The 19,883-nt window shown below is 43.4% G+C and overlaps 1 protein-coding gene across 1 annotated transcript in view; it reads left to right on the top strand.

The window, feature by feature from the left end:
- The window catches only part of ENO4 (enolase 4), a 79,058-nt gene that overhangs the window by 33,670 nt on the left and 25,505 nt on the right, over window positions 1–19,883 (top strand). The window contains 1 exon segment of the mRNA XM_068139264.1: window positions 19,238–19,678. Within this exon segment, the coding sequence (XP_067995365.1) occupies window positions 19,238–19,678 (441 nt within the window).

The following is a 19,883-nucleotide window of genomic DNA, read 5'->3' as shown; positions in this document are numbered from 1 at the left end:
TGCAAAGTCAGGCTGTGTGTACCGTGGTGGAATGAAAGTACCAATAAGAAACAAGCTGATAAATTGGTTTGACTAATCATTAAAACCCATCTAGTGTAATCGTTTTAGCTGATCTCGTTTAAGTCATTCCGCGGAGCTGCCAAGCGAGTTCAGGGACAGGTCGATCATGCAAGGATCAGGCAGATAAAATCCCATCAGTTACCTGAGTATCCTTGCATTTGTATGTAATTATTCCCTGTTCTGTTAAAGCTTCCATCTGGAGGAAAATAAATCTGTTCTGCTCCTGACCCTTCCAGACCTCATGTCACTGTATTTAGCGTTACCGGAATGGGTTCTCCTGATCTGATATGAAGATGGAAAGACAAGAATTAAAACATGAAAAGAGGAGGGGAGGGGGGGAATATAGAATCATTAAAGCCTTGAGTCATTGCTAACTGCAGGTCAGTGGGTGAATCTTCACTGGATTCATGGGTCATTGATCAGACCTCCCAGTTTGCTCCTGCCCTAAACTGCAAAAGAATTAAAAAGACTCTATTAAGTGACTGGCACCACCTACCTCTATTAAGTAAGCCACTGGCACCACCTACCTCTAACACACAAGTTGGTGAGAGCAAGAAGGACTTCTAACACACACTGTATCTCCAAGGCCCTGTCCACTCCTAACACACAGCTGTAGTCTAATATAAATACCAGTTCTGAGCAATACTCAGACCTGCCTTACACGTGCAAAAGTACCTGGTCTGAGCAGTGCAAATTTCTGCAGAAGAGCAGAATTCTGTCTGTCTGTAGATATCTTAGCTTCCTATTGTTGTACAAGCATAACTACTTTGTAGATTCACATATAAAAAAGACCATCAATAAAGGGGTTTGTACTTCCTCTACTAAAAAAATGCCACCCCCCCCCCAGCCCCCCAAAAAAGAGGAAAACTTAATTGTTTCTTATCATTGCAAAGAACTTCTCAGAACAACACACAAACATCAACTATCTAGTCACAAAGAAGGGAAGCAACAAGGCTTTTATAAGGGCAATATTCCGCTTGGGCATGCATTTGATGCTTAAGGAGTAAACTGGTGAAGAATACATGCAAGGAGAGGAAACTCAGAGCAAAACCTGTACTTGGTTCAATTAACTTTGTCTACTTCATGAGGTAAACTACAAGGCTTGGATTGATGGGTGCTGCAGGTTAACATAACCCTCCATGGCTTGGAGTGGGCATGAGTTTCTGGGCATATTCCCAGAACAGCAGAGAGCAGAGGAAATGTGCTTGCAGACCAGCCTTGTCCTCCCCCCACCCCATACTTATCCTAGGACTTATGAATTATACATTTGAGGCTATTTGATGTGCTGCAATATGTGGATACAATAAAACAGAGAGACAGAGTTCAGTAACTGTATTTCAAAAGAAACAGCATTACCTTCACAAAGCTCTGCATTTTATTACCATTTTCATCACATGAATAATTTCTCATTGCAGCTTCACTTTTCCAGGAACTGCACTTTAAGATGGTAAAGACCTATGCTTGATGTGTGCACTCGTTCCATACCTGATTGTTCATGTTACCACATGAACAGCAAATACAATTTTTCATCCTGCAACAGAAACCACTTATCTCCTGGTTTTGACATACATGCATCTCTGAAACCTGCTGAGGATCTGCATATTTTATGGCAGTAGACGCCAAGGCAAACTACTTACAAAGACAGAATGAAGAAAATGATGATTTGATATCATCAAATTGCTAATTTAGAATCATAGAATCATTAGGTTTGGAAGTGACTTCAAGGATTATCCAGTTCCAACACCCCTGCCATGGGTAGGAACACCTCACACTAGATCAGGTTGCTCAGAGCCACATCCAGCCTGGCCTTAAAAACCTCCAGGTTTTGACATTATCAGTACACAACTGCTCCATTGGAACTATCTGGCAATAGATTTGTGTACTAATTTTTACCAATTTCACAGAATGTTAGGGGTTGGAAGGGACCTCAAAAGATCATCCAGCATCCAGTCCAACCCCACTGCCAGAGCAGGATCACTCAGTAATGCATCCAGGTGGGTTTTGAATGTCTCCAGAGAAGGAGACTGCACAAGCTCTCTGGGCAGCCTGTTTCAGTGTTTTGTCACCCTCACAGGGGAAAAAAAATTTCCTCATGTTTCCATAGAACTTCCTATGCCTCAGCTTCCACCCATTGCCCCTTGTCCTGTCATTGGGCATCACTGAGCAGAGCCTGGCTCCAACCTCTTAGCACCCATCCTTTACATCTTTATAAACATGAATGAGGTCACCTCTTAGCCACCTCTTCTCCAAGAGAGCCCCAGCTCTCTCAGTCTCTCCTCCTAAGGACTAAGGAAGTGGAACATCTTCATTTTGGTCCCAATTGTTATCAACTTCCCAAACCAATCAGCATTACTAGAAGAAGGCTAAAATTCTTTTAGCCTGCAGGAAATTAGTAATAGAAAAACAGCAAGAAATTCTGCTTCATGCTTCTTAACTCCCAAGTCTCAACAAAGCAGCTCTATAGTCATAATAAAAGGAAAAATATCAACAACTATCAACAAAACATCCCCCTTGGAAGTTACCCTGTGGGCTTGCCACCTAGCTAGCAACTGTCCCACATGCCAAGCTCTTTTTATGCAAATGTAATGAAAATCAAATGTACACTACAGAAAGAAAGATCATAGAATCAATAAGGTTGGAAAAGACCTCAGAGATCATCAAATCCAACCTACCAGCTAACACCTCATGACAACTAAACCATGGCTTCAAGTGCCACTTCCAATCCTTTTCTGAACACCTCCAGGGATGGTGACTCCACCACCTCCCTGGGCAGCACATTCCAATGGCCAATCTCTCTTGCTGAGAACAACTTTTTCCTCACCTCGAGCCTAAACTACCCCTGGCACAGCTCGAGACTGTGTCATCTCGTTCTGGTGCTGGTTGCCCGGGAGAAGAGACCAGCCCCCACCTGGCTACAACCTCCCTTCAGGTAGTTGTAGACAGCAATAAGGTCTCCCCTGAGCCTCCTCCAGGCTAAGCAACCCCAGCTCCCTCAGCATCTCCTCATAGGGCTTGTGCTCCAAATTTGTTTTCTCGAGAGCTGAATTTCTTTGGTGTTGTCTTTTGGATCGGAGCAAAGGGCAAATAAAAGAAGAAGAAGGGGGAAAAAAAGTGTTCAACATCATTAGCAAGAAAGGATGCAACTGTTTCCTATTACAGTCTTCCTGTTTAAGAAAAAAATCATCCAAACCCAACACACCCTGTCATTACAACTACAGCTATCAAGTGATATAATTTCCTTTATTGTTTCCTGTCCTTAATATTATTGAGCATTATTAACCAGTGGTCTGCTATTATTCAACCACTACCTTTTACTTCAGCAGTGGTTTCATTCCACACAGGCCAAAGCAATTCCTGCCCACAGGGATTTTTAATGCAAACTGGGAATGGCTAAATGCATTCAGCTTAAACTGAGAAGTCTGAGATCATGCTGTAAGATCTGAAAACCAGAAACATCTTCTGAAAATTAAGTTCATTGTAGGTGTGTGGCAGTTTTAGGCTATGCCTTTAAAGCTTTTTTCACAGATCTTGGATAGAAAGGAGTAAAAGCTATCTAGTAAATCATTTCAACCTTGGGCAGTGCAATGCTTTGTGCCATTGCTTGGTAAAGCATTTTGAAATCTTGAGTTGCTTAGACACTGCTCAGCAACGTGCTCACATTTTAAGGGCTATCTTCTCAGTTAACATAAACTAGCATAACTCAGATGAGGTCAAAGTGCTGTGGATAACCAACCAAAGATATCCATTTGAAGCAACCAATTCCCCAATATCCTAAAGATCCAGTTTCACACTCATCAGCTGTCAAGATACCCTGAACTGGCCACCTGCCAAAATCATGTAGCACTGTATGAGTATGGTCAGTGTGCCACTACAAGGTATAGTCAAAGGAAAACTTTCTATTCTTGTTGGTTAAAAGAAAAGACTTTTACTGCAGCAGCCATGAAATAAAATTGTAAACATGTTCTAAGCTTGTTTTTTAGCGTGACTGTGGAAGCATCTCATGGTCTTGAGGGTTATTCAGGGTGTCTTGATGGAGATATTTAATACATGCTCACACAGGTCTGCAACTGAGATGTAGAAAAGATTTTATTTAGGGAAAGGTCTGAATTTATTCCTCCTCTTTTCCACATCTGGACTGCTCAGTGCCTGGTTTCTGGAACCAGTAGTGTTTCTGCACCAGTGCCTAAGGTTTATTTAGGAAGGGGAGGGAGAAGAACTGCTAATGATCTCCAAAAGATAAATGAAATTGCTGATTTAGTCAAGCTCATTCTTGACCTTGACACAGGACGGGACAGGCAAAGGGAAGAGCTCAAAATAGAGCAAGTGAAAGAAAGGAAGATCAAAGGAATGCTCAGGTCTGGCCAAGACCCCCCCTACATTCAGCTAACACCTGGCTGAGTTAGAAAACATGACCAGCCCAACCTTCCTGTTGGAGCCGATTGAAGCTGTCAGCTCCGGGCTTGTCACCCACAGCATCAGGAGGCCCCTGGGCTGCCACAAGAGCCCTAATTAGGCAGAAATGGCACTTGGGCAACTGACCTGCCAGGACCTTTGGCAAAGCATTTAACATCATTAGTTAACATTTTTATTAAAAAAAGTGTGAATGTAAATGAACAGCCAATGCATTTCAATAGGGCTTGTCGGTGGCACTGCACGACCCACCCACCCACCCACCCCCCCACCCCCAACTCTCCCAACCACACACACACACACTTTTTTTTTTTGGCATGAATAGTTCACTTGTTTCCTCTAAAGGGAGGGGGTGGGGATGTAGAGAATGTTTTTCCAAGGGAACGAGACACGTTCAAAGCAGAAGCAAGGCCTTAAACAATCAGACACAAACCTTTGCCTTTTGGGGAGCATCTCAGCGACTAAACGCTACCTTACCTGCAACGTGCCTGAAGGGACATCTGAGAGGGAAAGTATTCATAACCCACACTGGAACAGAGAGGTGCACGACCACATATTCATCTGATTGTTCTAAGTGTATTCATTGCATCTTTGTTCTTTTCTGCTACATCCAAGAATAGGAACCTAATCCAGTAAGCCCACGACCCTTTGCCGGAGCTATCGAACGCTACAGCAACGCAGAAAGATGAATGTCTAAGAATATACTGCCCTCCCCTTTCCTTATTTCTTTAATTGTTGCACATTACCTTTGACAGAAGATTATCAGAAACTCCATTCAGGCATATTAACAGCCTACCTTAATTAAGCCTCCACTGGCAGCAACCTAGGCACGGGAAGTTATTTATTCGCACACAGGAGCGTGCAGCCTTGAGACAGTTTGTTAGTACTCAGGGTTCGTTGTTTCCCCTAAGTTCTTTAACAGTTTCCATAATATAGCAATACCAAAATACTGTCATAGTTTATTGGAGGTAAAAAAAAATGAAATTAGACTGACATTAGGAAATTTGACAGGACATTAGGAAAAAATTTTCCCAGCAAGAGTGGTCAGGCATTGGAATGTGCTGCCCAGGGAGGTGGTGGAGTCACCAAGCCCGGGCGTGTTTAAAGGTGATTTGGATGTGGTGCTTGGGGATATGGTTTTGGGGTAAACTTTGTAGGGTTTTGAGTTGTACTTGGTGATCCTATGAGGGTCTTTTCCAACCTGAATGATTCTGTGAAAAAACTGCAAACAGAGTTTTTAATACAGAACTGGGCAGGACCTGGAAGGGGGTCCAGTCTTCAGCTATTATACATCTACTTCCCATGAACATGCTCCTTTTATTTCCGTGGAATCCATTAACTCTTTTCTTCAATGGAAGGTACAAAGCATATACCAGTGTTTCCTTAGAGAAGATAAAGACTATATCAGATTAGGGTTTGGACTATCCCTCAGTCTGTAACAGCTTTATGTTACTAGCAACAACTATATTCCACAAAAGAAGATTTTTTTCTCAGTTGTTAGGAATCATTCCATTCCATTGTAGCTGCACAGACTATCACTTATGTCTTCTAAAATAAAGCACTGAAGTAGTAACAGATTAAAATACCTTTCACATCATGTACTTAGAATGAAGGTGCTGCTGATGTTAGTTCAAAACCCAGATCAGTGTATTAGAAACTGAAGCAACAGTGTCATTGTCATTTCCTCACATATTGGCATAGCCAGAAGTTCTGGTCCCTGATTGTTTCCAAGCCATATTAAAGCCTTTTTAGGGTAAAAAAGGGAGTTGACTATGCACCTTCTCTCTGTTTGTTAAATGGGCAAACTTTCTCCTTCAACCCTGACCTCAGTACAAAGGGAGAACTGCTGCACTTCTGTGCATCAGGAAAAAACAGGAGACCATAACTTCAGACTATATGAGATGCCTCATAAATCTCACATCCCATGTCTAAGAGGCTGCAAAGTTTGTATCCAAACACCACAGTGCAGATCAACCATTGTTCACTGAATCACAGAATGTTAGGTGTTTGAAGGGACCTTGAAATCTCATCCAGTCCAACCCCCCTGCCAGAGCAGGATCACCTAGAGCAGATCACACAGGATCACATCCAGGCAGGTTCTGAATATCTCCAGAGAAGGAGACTCCACCTTTCCCCTGGGCAGTCTGTTCCAGTCTTCCATCACCCTCACAGTGAAAAATTTTTTCCTCATGTTTCCATGGAACTTGCTATGCCTCAACTTCCACCCATTGCCCCTTGTCCTCTCATTGGGCATCACCAAGAGAAGCCCATTCAATTTCTTTTCAGGAAAATTCTATCTTGCCTTTGTGCTACGCCTGGCGTAAAAGGGTCTGACTGGGACTCCAGGGCCTCTGCACTACTGCTGCTAATATGCATACAGAGTAACAAGATCAGAACAGGCAGTGAAAACAAAGAATGCTATGCCTGTACATGGTACACAGGAAGATGCTCACACACACAAGGACTGTCTGGTCACAGGATGGGTAACTCCCTCTCCTTTGCAAATGCTTTGTGTCACGTTAATTCTCACTCTGTGTGTGTATACAAACAAAAGCTTTTGTTCTCTTTCTAAACAAGCTTGTGCAGCTTCCAAGACACTCTAGAAGCATTAAAACAACGTGGACTTCTAAATACAAGTTTTAAAAGCACAATGCCAAGTCTAGAAAGCCTGGTGTGATCTTTTGCCTCGCCAGTGAGAGCAAGTGAGCAGCTAATTTTGGCAATATTCAAATCACTGCTTACCACTGAATTGATAAAAGCAAACTCTGTATTTTCCTTTCTAGAGCAGAAATAAATCTTTTTAAAAGGCTTTGGTGACAATCATTGTACTGTGACTTGCCTACCCAATGACACAGGGTTTTTTAGAGGTCATTAGCTTAAAAGCAGTATTAGCAAAAAAAAAGAAAGAATAAATGCTCTTTAGAAATTGCCCCCAAAGATGAATCATCAGAAAGTTGATAGCAGTAAGGTGTTTATATCTGACCCCTTTTCCCATCACATGACTATTTTCCAGCCTAGTTCTTCAGTATGGCTTCTCTCCCGCTGGGAACCTGAGGGGTGGGTGAAGGGAGAGCGAGGTGACAGCTTATTGAAAAGCTCCTGCTCCCTGCCTGCTTTTGGCACAATTTCTGCAGGTGCCTCGCACTGCAGCCACAATAGGCTCTGGAAGAGAAGATTCAGACCTGTCAACAGCTACAGGAGGCAACTCCACAGCTTTGTCTTACAGGCTCACTTCATTGTCTGCTGTTCTGAACCCTGCAGCACAGGCACCCGTTAATGAGCTGAGCTCCTTTTCCCTCCATTTGTTCCTCCCTCTGTTTCTCTTGCTTCTCTGTAATGATTTAACTTGATCGTATTGGTTCCTTTCTAGTGGGGATTGCTCCAACGATCAGATAAGATAATTGCCTGCAGAATACTTCTCAGCAACAACTATTACTTCCGTGGCTGAAAATGTCAGAGCAATTGAAAGCTCTTAGTGAAGTTCAAGAACGAGGAGGCAAAAAGGCAGCAGCTCCTACATATGGATGGCTCTGTGTATATATAGCAAGTTCACAGTGGCCAGCTCTCCTAGATGATCTTTCCTTATAAGCACCAGTTCCAGCATATTGGATATTTTTATTACTTTTTGAAGAAGCTAAACAACATTACACACACACCAATGCACATAAGGAAGCATGTCTCATTTATCTGTGGATTTCTAGGTCATTACCTTCAGCTTTGGAGCCTGGTTTGCATTTCCCCACTTCCTATCCCATTACTTAATGCAATCTCTTTTTAATCTTCAAATATTGCCTGCCTACAGAAGAAGATGAAGGAAAGCCAGGAATAGCTTGAGGAAGTGTGTGGAGTTATTAATAGTGCTGTGAGCTTAATACCCTTCTGATTTAGAGATCTGATAGCAACAGTGACTTGCCAGCTCCTCCAGCAAGACCACGTTTTGTATAGCTCCGCTCTGTAGCTTTACGAAGTGTTAGCAGATAGAAAAATGCTGTATCAAGAGAAGGTCATGTATGCACCACACTCTGACTCTAAAGTACACTTAAAATAGCACAAATAGTCCAGGGGACAGTATTTAGTTAATTTCTTCATCTGAAGCTCATGCTGTCCCTTCTCACAAGCACATGAGGTTATGCCCTGATGAACAACTCAGGAGCGCACCCAAAGACATCCTGCTTTTTATCACTAACGTAGGCAGGCTCTAGAGATTTAGTATGACATCAAGCTCTCCACTTACCTGACTGACAGTACACATAAGCAAGATTTGTAAGAATTCCTGCATGGATTTACTCAGAGCAACATCAGATAAACTGCTCCAAACCTCATTCTTCCTAATTTTCCAAGTCACCATTTTTTTCCCCCGTACTATATAGACCCAGTTATGATCTCAACGCCACAACCATCAGATCTTTTTACCATAAATTCCATAAAGAATAAATAGCTTTAGGAGGCTTCTTAGAGTTGTAGAAAAGCCTGGAGAGCTGGATCAGCAGTTGGATCAACAGAAGCTATCAATATGCTGAGCTGCTGAGCCTTCTTCTTTGATAAGGAACTTCAACAGAGACAACTACTTGATGGCTGTTCAATGAAATATCACAAGATTGCAAGTAACCAAATCAGTAACCCTGGTATTTGGAGAGATCCAGGCTCCAAGCTTGCCATAGAATTGAGCCAGAATTACACTACTTTAACTACTTGAAGTAGAGAATCAGATGCACAACTTCTTTAAACACTGAATACTTCAGAAACGGAGCTACTACTTTAGAACCAATTTCATGTTTGCATTTTGTTATACAGAGCTGCACGCAGCAGGGTTTACTCTGAGAATCTGAATAAAGGTATCCCATTAAACCAAGCAGTGATTTCTGAAGTCCATTATATAACTTGTTCAGAATGCTTTGAAAGCTTTGGCTGGATGATATCATGTCTCACAGTAGTGAAATAGAAGGATTCAGCAGATGTGAATACTTTTCACAAGTGTCATTTGATAACTCATTAATTGCAATAAGCTCTTTTATCACACACAGACACACACACCCCTTCCCAGTCAAAATCCCACAGTTTGTCAAAAATAGAGTGGAAATCCTACCTAAAACTTCAACATCAAGAGCTGTAACACAGGAAACTGAGAATAACCAATCTCTCTTTGTGTCTGAAGCTCAGGCTAGCAGTCTCACTCTGGAGCCCTTGACACAAACTCACACTTCCAGGGAAAAGCTGGGAAGTGGTAATTGCTACTGATGCTTGTCCTGAAACAACATGGCCTTTGAGTGAACTCCCATTACAGGGCAGGCTAGTGGAGCAGCTTCACAAATACTTCTTGGCAGTCCTTGAAAAATGCCCATTTCTAAGTAGGAAACACAAAAGAAAAGCTCCACTATCTTCTGACGAGTAGCCAGGGCACTGAAGATGTCCCTGCGCTCTTTTTCTTGCCTGTTACAGACAACACTCACAGAATATAGGTAGAATTAAAACACAGAGTTGCTAATTAAGAGCTACACTTTTTTTATTCACATATTTTGTTGCAAGCAGGCAGCAGTGCCTTTCAAATTGAAGCCTAAATAACGTTTAACTTGTACATCATATGCAAAATGCAGTGCTTGGCAGACACAGGAGGTCAAGAGTAGATGATCCAGTAGTTCTTTGTGGATTTAAGCTTTAGTGCTAGGATACTATTTAACTTGAAAATAGAGCAACAGTAAGCACTTCTGCAAATAATTCCATCATGTTATTCACTTCTACACAGCTTGCACTTCTGTCACACACAGCCTAGAACATTCTGGAGTGCTCCCCTCACCAGGAACAGAGCAGGTAACTGAGAATTAATAAACTGGCAGAGACAAGTATTTGTGTACATTTGGTGCTACTCTTGGCATGAGCACCAGACATCAGCAGCTGACAATAAATCAATCCTCCTCTTTTTCTGAGTAAAGTGGAAACTTCTATGCTGGATGTTTGGACACATTAGGTACACTGATTGCCTCCTGGTTGAAGCCTGGTGAGTTTATGTGCTGTCCATCTCATGGCTTTAGGTACATTTCACAAAATACAACTGCAGGCACACTGCCTTCCTCCAGCTCCAGAGGGTTTTCTGTGAAGAGATGTCTATCAGTTCCTCTGTTTGTGCTGCTTTCATTTGCCCCTTTAAGAAGCAGAGACTAGGAAGCAGCAGTCCTGTATCACAGTCAGAGGTACACTCCTATCAGTGCAACACGCAGAGAGCAGGCAATCTTTTCATTGGATAACTTGCATGCCTTTTCATAAATACACAAACCCTGACAGAAATTTAGAGTTTGACACTGAATTCTATTCCTAAGCACAGTTTCAGTTATGCTCTACCAAAACAATCTTTCTTGCATGAGGGGTTTGGAGCACAAACCCTGTGAGGAGAAGCTGAGGGAGCTGGGGGTGTTTAGCCTGGAGAAGAGGAGGCTCAGGGGGAGACTTTATTGCTCTCTACAACTACCTGAAGGGAGGTTGTAGCCAGGTGGGGGTTGGTCTCTTCTCCCAGGCAACCAGCACCAGAACAAGAGGACACAGTCTCAAGCTGCATCAAGGGAGGTTTAAGCTGGATGTTAGGAAGAAGTTCTTCACAGGAAGAGAGATTGGCCATTGGAATGTGCTGCCTAGGATGGAGGTGGAGTCACCATCACTGGAAGTGTTTAAAAAGAGACTGGATGAGGCACTTAGTGCCATGGTTTAGTTGATTAGATGGTGTTTGGTGGTAGGTTGGACTTGATGATCTCAAAGGTCTTTTCCAACACGGTTAATTCTGTATTCTGTAATATAATCAAATTCACCACATCAATGTGCCATAATCAAACACATTTGTGGAATTCCATCAGTGCAATTAAATGCAAGAAAGAGATGGGCTTACTGGAATGAGTCCTGAGCTGGGCACAGGATGATTAAAGGACTGGAGTGTCTTTCATAACAGGAAAATCTGAGACAGGTAGAAGTCTTCAGCCTAGAGAAGAGAAGGCTCAAGCACCTCTCATCAATGTGGGTAGCTCCCTGATGTGAGGGAATGAAGAGGAGGTAGTCAGACTGGCCCACTGGCAAAACAAGAGGCAATGGGCACACACTGAAAAAAAAAAAATATACTATTCTTCCTTGAGTGTGGTCAAACACTGGAGCAGATGGTCCACAGAGGTTATGGAGTCTCCCTCTAGAGACATACTCAAAACCTGACTAGACATGATTGAGCGGACCCTGTTTGAGCAGGGGAGATGGAGTAGAGGATCTCAGGAGAACCCTTCTCCATCCTGAATGATTGTGATTCTGTAACTCACATCATAGTACAGCTTTAAGAAAGAAAGATGAAGTCTGGGGAGAACTCATTTGAGAGCTACACTCATGTGCTCTTGGAATCTGAAATACAGGCTAATACTCTTCTAAGCATTACCACGTTAATCACCTTACTAATTTGGCACAGTTCTCCATCACTCCGTAGAACCAAGAGTACTTTCCAATACCAAGTGGCAGTCAGGAATAGAATAGAATAGAATAGAATAGAATAGAATAGAATAGAATAGAATAGAATAGAATAGAATAGAATAGAATAGAATAGAATAGAATAGAATAGGACTGGAAGAGACCTTCAAGATCATTGTGTCCAACCTATCATCCAACACCACCCAACCAACTAAACGATGCAACCAAGCAGCCCATCAAGTCTCCTCATGAACACCTCCAGCAATGGAGACTCCACCACCTCCTCGGACAGCCCATTCCAATGGGCAATCACTCTCTCTGTGTAAAACTTCCTCCTAACCTCCAGCCTAAACCTCCCCTGGACTATTTCTACATTTTCCCCATGTGTATTTGACTTTTGAAACATGTTAAGCAATGTTTAAAGAAGAAAAAGGCAGAAGGTTTTGTATTGGAAACCTTTACTCTCTCTCTGTCAGCTGCGCTTAGTTCTACTAAACTGGGGTATTTGAAACCTGAACTGATCCTCTCTGTGCAAATGTAGCATGGCTGACTATTTCTCCTAGCCACATCTTTTCCAAAGCCCTGCTAACTCACCAGATTGAGCTCATGCTCAATAGCTCTCTATTTCCAAGCCATTCTGTAAGAAATGCAACGGGTTTAAGAGTTTCACTGATTTTCAGTGGAAGTCAAAGTTGTTTATCCTCAGTCAAAATCTGCTGCTTTGAGACAAGCCACACCAATAGCTCTTAACAAAATTCTGCCAGCACATAGACTTCACAAAAGCAGTACTTTGTGGATGAGTACAGCCCCAAGCACTCATGGCAGTCAACAGATTATCTTCCTTCAAAATAAGGTATATTTCACTGCATCAGCTGGATGCTATCCAAACACATGGCTGAATATCTTACATCCATTATGCATTCTACACAAGCCATACTCAGAAAAGTTTTTCAATTGACAATCACATCTAACTTCCAAAACGTCCCCCACTCCCCCTTTATTTTTTGTTAAGAATACATAGGACTGATATTTCTTCTTTTATGTTTTTTCCCCCCTAAATGAGTTTTGATCTGAAGACAACTCGTAAAGAGAGCAAGGAAATAGGAGAAAATAGAGAATTTTATCTTCATAATTCATGCAGCATTTCTCTAGCCTCAGGGGAACTATTTCAATCTTGCTCCTAGCAAAAAGTAGGGTCCAAGTGGTTATAAGTGCAACATGATTTTCACACAAGACCTGAAAAATTTGTGCAAAAACTACCAGCAAGAGGAGGCAAGTTGTCTGGGTTTTTTTAAAGAACACATTTTTGAATCAAGGAAACCTCAGCTAGTGCAAAATGAAGTCAGTTATAAATTCATATGATCTTATGGGCTTATCTCGAAATGACAGTCAACCTTCTGCTCCAGATGGTGCAATAGTGTTTGTGACATCCACTTTGAACTGCAATCTAGTTATGTGTCAAGCAGGAGAGTCCATTATTCACAGCATCAGCGCTGGGGAAAGAAGGTTAAAAGTTCAAGACATGCCCCAAGTGATTAAGGTTGTAAAAATCAGGAGATATACCATGGGGGGGGGGGCGAGAAGTGGGGGGGAAAGCAAGCCATTCATCCTTTTCTTCCATACTCAGTTTGTCCCAAGAAATGTGTTTAAGAAAAAGAGGGGAAAAAACAAAACAAAAAAACACACAACAGGATGAACAAAAAAAAAACCCAAAACACCACAGTTCTCAATAGCATTGCAAAAAATTTCTTTTTACTTGAACTCCTTAAATGCTTTTACTAACAGCTTCACTTTTCCTGGGAAAAACAAAACAAAAGCAAACAAAAACCCCAAACCACTCCAACAGCCAAAGCCAGCCCCCAAAAATACACCCCAACTAAAGCCCCCCCAAAAAACCCTCACTAAAGCCCCCCCCAAAAAAACCCTCACTAAAGCCCCCCCAAAAAACCCTCACTAAAGCCCCCCCAAAAAACCCACCCTCACCTACAGCCATCCCCCAAGAAAACCCACCCAACTAAAGCCACCCTCCAAAAAACCCTCACTAAAGCCCCCCCAAAAACCCCTCACTAAAGCCACCCCCCAAAAAAAAGCCTCACTAAACCCCCCAAAACCAAACCCTCACTAAAGCCACCCCAAAAAAAACCACCCAACTACAGCCACCCCAAAAAAACACCCCAGCTACAGCCACCCCCAAAAAACCTCACTAAAGCCCTCCCAAAACCAAACCCTCAAAGCCCCCCAAACCCACCCCAACTACAGCCACCCCCAAAAAAACCACCCAACTACAGCCACCCCCAAAAAAACCTACCCCAACTACAGCCACCCCCCCAAAACCCAACCCCAGCTACAGCCCCCCCCAAAAAAACTCACTAAAGGCCCCCCAAAATCAAATCCTCACTAAGCCCCCCAAACCCACCCCAACTACAGCCACCCCCAAAAAACCCAACCCCAGCTACAGCCCCCCCAAAAAAACTCACTAAAGGCCCCCCAAAATCAAATCCTCACTAAAGCCCCCCAAACCCACCCCAACTACAGCCACTCCCAAAAAACCCAACCCCAGCTACAGCCCCCCCAAAAAAACTCACTAAAGCCCCCCAAAACCAAATCCTTACTAAAGCCCCCCCAAACCCACCCCAACTACAGCCACCCCCAAAAAACCCACCCCAACTACAGCCACCCCCAAAAAACCCACCCCAACAAACCCAAAAACCACTCCAACAGCCAAAGCCCCCCCCCAAAAAAAAAGACCACAAAATTGCCACCTAAAAGAACCAATCAAAAGAAACAAAACCCCAGAAAAGTTTCTCTTAAAATCTGTTGGCAACTTCGAGAACTTGGAAGCAGAGTTCCCAGTATTTCTCACTCACTGCAGTGTTCACTTCCAGCTATGATGTATTTTTAACTAACTCTGCTTTCAAACTCTGTTTTTCACATAGCCCACAGATCACCAGTTCACCTGCACCAGCCACCTGTCACTTTTTAGTCACTGATTCTTAGCCTGTGATCCGCTAACCAGTAACAGATAACCCACAGATTGTTTCCAATCACCCCAAAAGCTTCTGAATTAGGAACTGCAAGTTCAACTTCTCTAACAGCTAAGCAAATTCAGAGGGGTTGTAACCCAACGTGAAAGGAAAGAGGAAGACGCAAAGCTTGGGGGTGTCAAGCCACAAAAATGTAGATTAAAAAGTAGTCTTCTGCAGAATTCTTTAGAGTGAAAGTAATGAAAGTAATTGGCCAGTGGAATGCGCTGCTCAGGTTGGTGGTGGAAGTATCACAGTATCACCAAGGTTGGAAGAGACCTCAAAGATTATCGAGTCCAACCTGTCACCACAGACCTCATGACTAGACCATGGCACCAAGTGCCATGTCCAATCCCCTCTTGAACACCTCCAGGGATGGTGACTCCACCACCTCCCTGGGCAGCACATTCCAATGACGAATGACTCTCTCTGTGAAGAACTTTCTCCTCACCTCAAGCCTAAGACTTGAGTCTCCGTCCCTGGAGGTATTCAAAAAAAGGATTGGATGTGGCACTTGGAACCATGGTTTAGCTGCCATGAGGTGTTAGGTATTAGGTAATAGGTTGGACTTGATCATCTCTGAGGTCTTTTCCAACCTGCTTGATTCTGTGATAGATTTACCCAAAAATAATAAATAAATAAAAAGTCAGAACCCTTAAAAATTCATGACCCTTAAAAAGATATCCAGTTATTCTTTGACTGTATCCCATTTCATCCAATCATTCTTGGATGGTCTCTCACCTCCACAAACAGGTCAGGAATGTAGAAAAAGAGTAATTCACTCCTAACTAATACACTTTCTGCCTGCTGTTTGAGCTGCAGGTTCAAACCAGATGAGGAATAGAATAGAATAGAATAGAATAGAATAGAATAGAATAGAATAGAATAGAATAGAATAGAATAGAATAGAATAGAATAGAATAGAATAGAATAGAATAGAACCGAACCGAACCAGACCAGGTTGGAAGAGACCTTCAAGATCATCACATCCAACCTATCATCTAACACCACCTAATCAACTAACCCACGCAACCAAGCACCCTGTCAAGTCTCCTCCTGAACACCTCCAGTGTTGGTGACTCCACCACCTCCTCGGGCAGCCCATTCCAATGGGCAATCACTCTCTCTGTGTAAAACTTCCTCCTGACCTCCAGCCTGAACCTCCCTTGGCGCAGCCTGAGACTGTGCACTCTTGTTCTGGTGCTGGCTGCCTGGGAGAAGAGACCAACCTCTGCCTGTCTACAACCCCCCTTCAGGTAGTTGTAGAGAGCAATAAGGTCACCCCTGAGTCTCCTCCTCTCCAGTCTGATCAAAGGATAGAGGAATAAAATAAAAGAGATGTTCTTCCCCTGATGTAAAAGCAAATTTTTCATCAGCAGTCATCACCCAGCCTCAGAACTACAGAACCTGCATGTTCTTGCTTTTCTGACTCTCTGTTCATCTCCGAGTTTGTTGGTTTGAATAAACTGTTTCTATGTAGACTCAAAAAGCCCAACTTAAATGTTACATTTGGATGCATCCTAGAATCAAAGCTTTTCTTTATTCTTGTTGTATTTAGCTTTGTTACTGGAGTTTATCCTTTATAGAATCACAGAATTGGCAGGGAACCCAAGGATCATCTACTTCCAACCCCCCTGCCATGGGCAGAGACACTTCACACTAGAGCAGGTTGCTCATAGCCAAATCCAGCCTGGCCTTAAAAACCTTCAGGGATGAGGCTTCCACCACCACCCTGGACAACCTATTCCAGTGTCTCGCCACCCTCATGGTGAGGAACTTCTTCCTGACATCTAATCTAAACCTCTCTTCCCCTAGCTTGGATCCATTCCCCTAGTCCTATCACTACCCAACAGCCCCTCTCCCCAGCTTTCTCGTAGCCCCCTTCAGGTATTGGAAGGACACAGTAAGTTCTACTCAGAACCTTCTCTTCTCCAAATCGAACAACCCCAACTCTCGCAGCCTGTCCTCACAGGAGAGGAGCTTCAGCTCTCTGATCATCCTTGTGGCCCTTCTCTGGACACATTCCACTATAGAATGCAGAACATTAAGAATGAAAAGAAACACTGTAGAAACATTTGAAGTGCCAAAGGAAAAAGTACTAAATAAAACCAGGCTTTTTAATAGTGAAGAAATTAAAATGCCTCAAAACCAGTGAAGTACTTGTACAAGAGTATTTGTACAGCCAATCAAAAATGACAGGACTGATTTCATTGGAAAGGTCATGCAGGTTTTACACGCTCAGATTTGAGCATGTAAAAGAAGACCCAGTGGGTGGAGTGAGCACACATTACTCTCCTGTGCAATTGTATCAGAACACAGATGGCAGCAAGACCATGATCTTAATTGATTTAAGAGGCAAGTTTATATCTTTAAGGCAACATTTCAGAACAGCAAAAAGCAAATCCTTTATGCCACACTTCAGCATGCTGTATTATACCTGGTTTTAGAGCACCCCAGATTAGCACCACGTATAAATACTCAAGTGAGATGCAAAGCATCTTGTGGGAAAAGGAATGAACCCAAGGCAGTACCATAAATGAGGATTGATTATAATTTATTTCCTAGCACAAGAGCTAGAGTAAAAGCAAGAAGTGATAAAAGCTCATGTACAGATGGTGTCAAAAGAAACAAGAGGCTTACTTCTCTACCCATTCAAAATATTACATGACCTAAAAGACTTTAGGAGAAAACTATGTGAAGACATCAAAATGCAGTGCTAGTGGACACCAGTGGGAAAGCAATGATTGCAAGCTTATATGGCTGGTTTTGTACATTTTAAATGCATATGGTGATACCAGTGAAGCATTTTCATTGTTTAAAATCATAATAATTACTATAGGGTATTATTTGCACCTGATCATTTCTCAAAGGGCCGAGTCACACCACAGGCTTTTCCTCACCAGGCTTGTTTCTTGTGGCTTGCTACATATACTTTGATTAGAGAGTTTTTAATTACACTTTAGCCTGTTAGCACCATGGGGCCAATAAAACTAAGAGAAATAGAACTAAATCCTTTTCATTCAACACAACTGTTAACTAAACACCAATTAATTACACCCACACAAGCCTAATGAAGATAATGGGGTTGCAGAGAGTTCACGGATGGTATGAAGTGGCTTGCAGTATCCTAACCTTAATCAGTTAACTACTTCATAATAGGTAGGATCATAGGATAAGACATCCTCTTTCTACATGCTTGCAATTACTATTACTGTTAATGGAAATTACATGGGCATACAGATAATTCATGCAACATTCACTGGATCACCAAACAAACACGATAAATACTTGAAGGGAATTCTTAACTAGCATTTCAAACAGTGTATTAAGAAGAGCGCAAGGCTATTAAAATGAGTATCTCCTTCACCCCACTGCTTTCCTAAAGGCAAAGATGACAAGTTTCTTTTCCCAGACAACTGATCAATACCCACAGAGCAATTCATGAAGCTGCTTTTCCATGATGAATTTCATTTAGAGCCCTTTAAGGGGCAGAAGGTAGGAAACTGATCTACAGGCACTTGAAATGTATCAAAAGCTACAGCTCTCACATCTGGTTGCATTATTTAGCCTAGGATGATGCTCTCAGAGGAGCACACCAACACCATTACCTCGAGAAGTCTGCTCTTCCAGGAATATTTAATTAAACTGGAGCTTAAAGGGCCAAGCACATCCATGTGACACAGATCTGGGACTACTCCACTAGTGCCACCCGGTCCACTGACAGCACAAGCCCCTCCTGCACACCCAGAGGAGCCGCTGCCCACCATGCTAACATCTTCTGAAGAAGGAAAATCAAATGAGCGCTTTGCTGCCTGCCCTCCTCCGGGAACAGGTAGTGTCAGCTTAGAAACTTCTTCCAAAGAAACGGCTTTTTAAAAAGAGGGTTAAACTCTCCTGAGAAGTACCACACTATTTCTGAAAGATGTGAAAGGAAAAGAAAATGATTCAGTAGGGATTTTTTTCTTCATTATCACCCAACAGAGAAGCGAACACACAATGAGCAAAGGTCTACACATATTGATTTTAGAGCTGAGGGAGTGTGCAGCTAACAGCTTTTTAAGTATCTCCATTTTCAGTTACTTCAACAAAATTACCAATGAACAGTATAACAAAGTGAAAGTTTTTGTAGGAAATTGCAGGCTAAAAACGATCATTTAGGTTGTGAAATGTTCCTTTTCATTGCAAGTAAAGGGCTTTTAAACGCACAAGTAGAGTTAGTGGGGCGTTTTGCAGCGTTATCCTCACTAGACATTTCGCAAACCACAATCTGTCTCTCTTTCAGGACGATAATCTTACACAATTGTGTTGTTCAGAGACTTTTAAAACTAAAGAGTAGCTGCCGGAGGCATTCTGACTCGGAAGACCATGACCAGCCAGCGAGGGAAGCACCAACGCCGCACACGGCATTAAGGAAAGCAAACGCGACCCAACCATCCCCGGCCCAGCGATGCGGCTGGGGTAGGGATTCGCCAGGGGCTCTGGGCAGGGGCTCCGCGGCAGCAGAGCCTCCGTCCCGCGGGGTTCTAGTCCGAGGGGACACAGCCGCCCCACCCGCAGGAGCCCCGCCGGGTGCCCCGCTCTCGCGAGAACGCTGCCGGCCGTCGCCTAGCAGCCGCCGCAGCCCCAGCATGGAGCCCGCTGGCCAGCGGCAGGAGGCGGCGGAGTTCTACCGAGGCCACCAAGTGCCTCAACGGCTGGAGGAAGCGCTGAACGCCCTCTACCCGCTGCGCCCCGCAGACCTCTACGGGGAGCTGGTAGCGCGGGGAAGGGAAGCGGCGCGCAGGCACCCAGCGCCTGCCTCCCGAGGGCTGTGCCGGGCTGAGGGGAGGGGGGGGCTGGACGGGGCTTTCCTCAGCGAGGAGGACCCTACCTGGCCCCGTTCCGGTGAAGGGGGAGGCGACCGTGGATGGCTGTGTGGGCTTTCCCGTAGCCCTTTACCAGCTCCCGGGCGTAGGCGCT

Source organism: Melanerpes formicivorus, unplaced genomic scaffold (assembly GCF_026170545.1).
Source record: "Melanerpes formicivorus ecotype bairdi unplaced genomic scaffold, bMelFor1.0.p_v2 SCAF_6, whole genome shotgun sequence".
Classification (NCBI taxonomy): Eukaryota; Metazoa; Chordata; class Aves; order Piciformes; family Picidae; genus Melanerpes; species Melanerpes formicivorus.
This window is presented reverse-complemented; position numbering and strand designations above follow the sequence as displayed.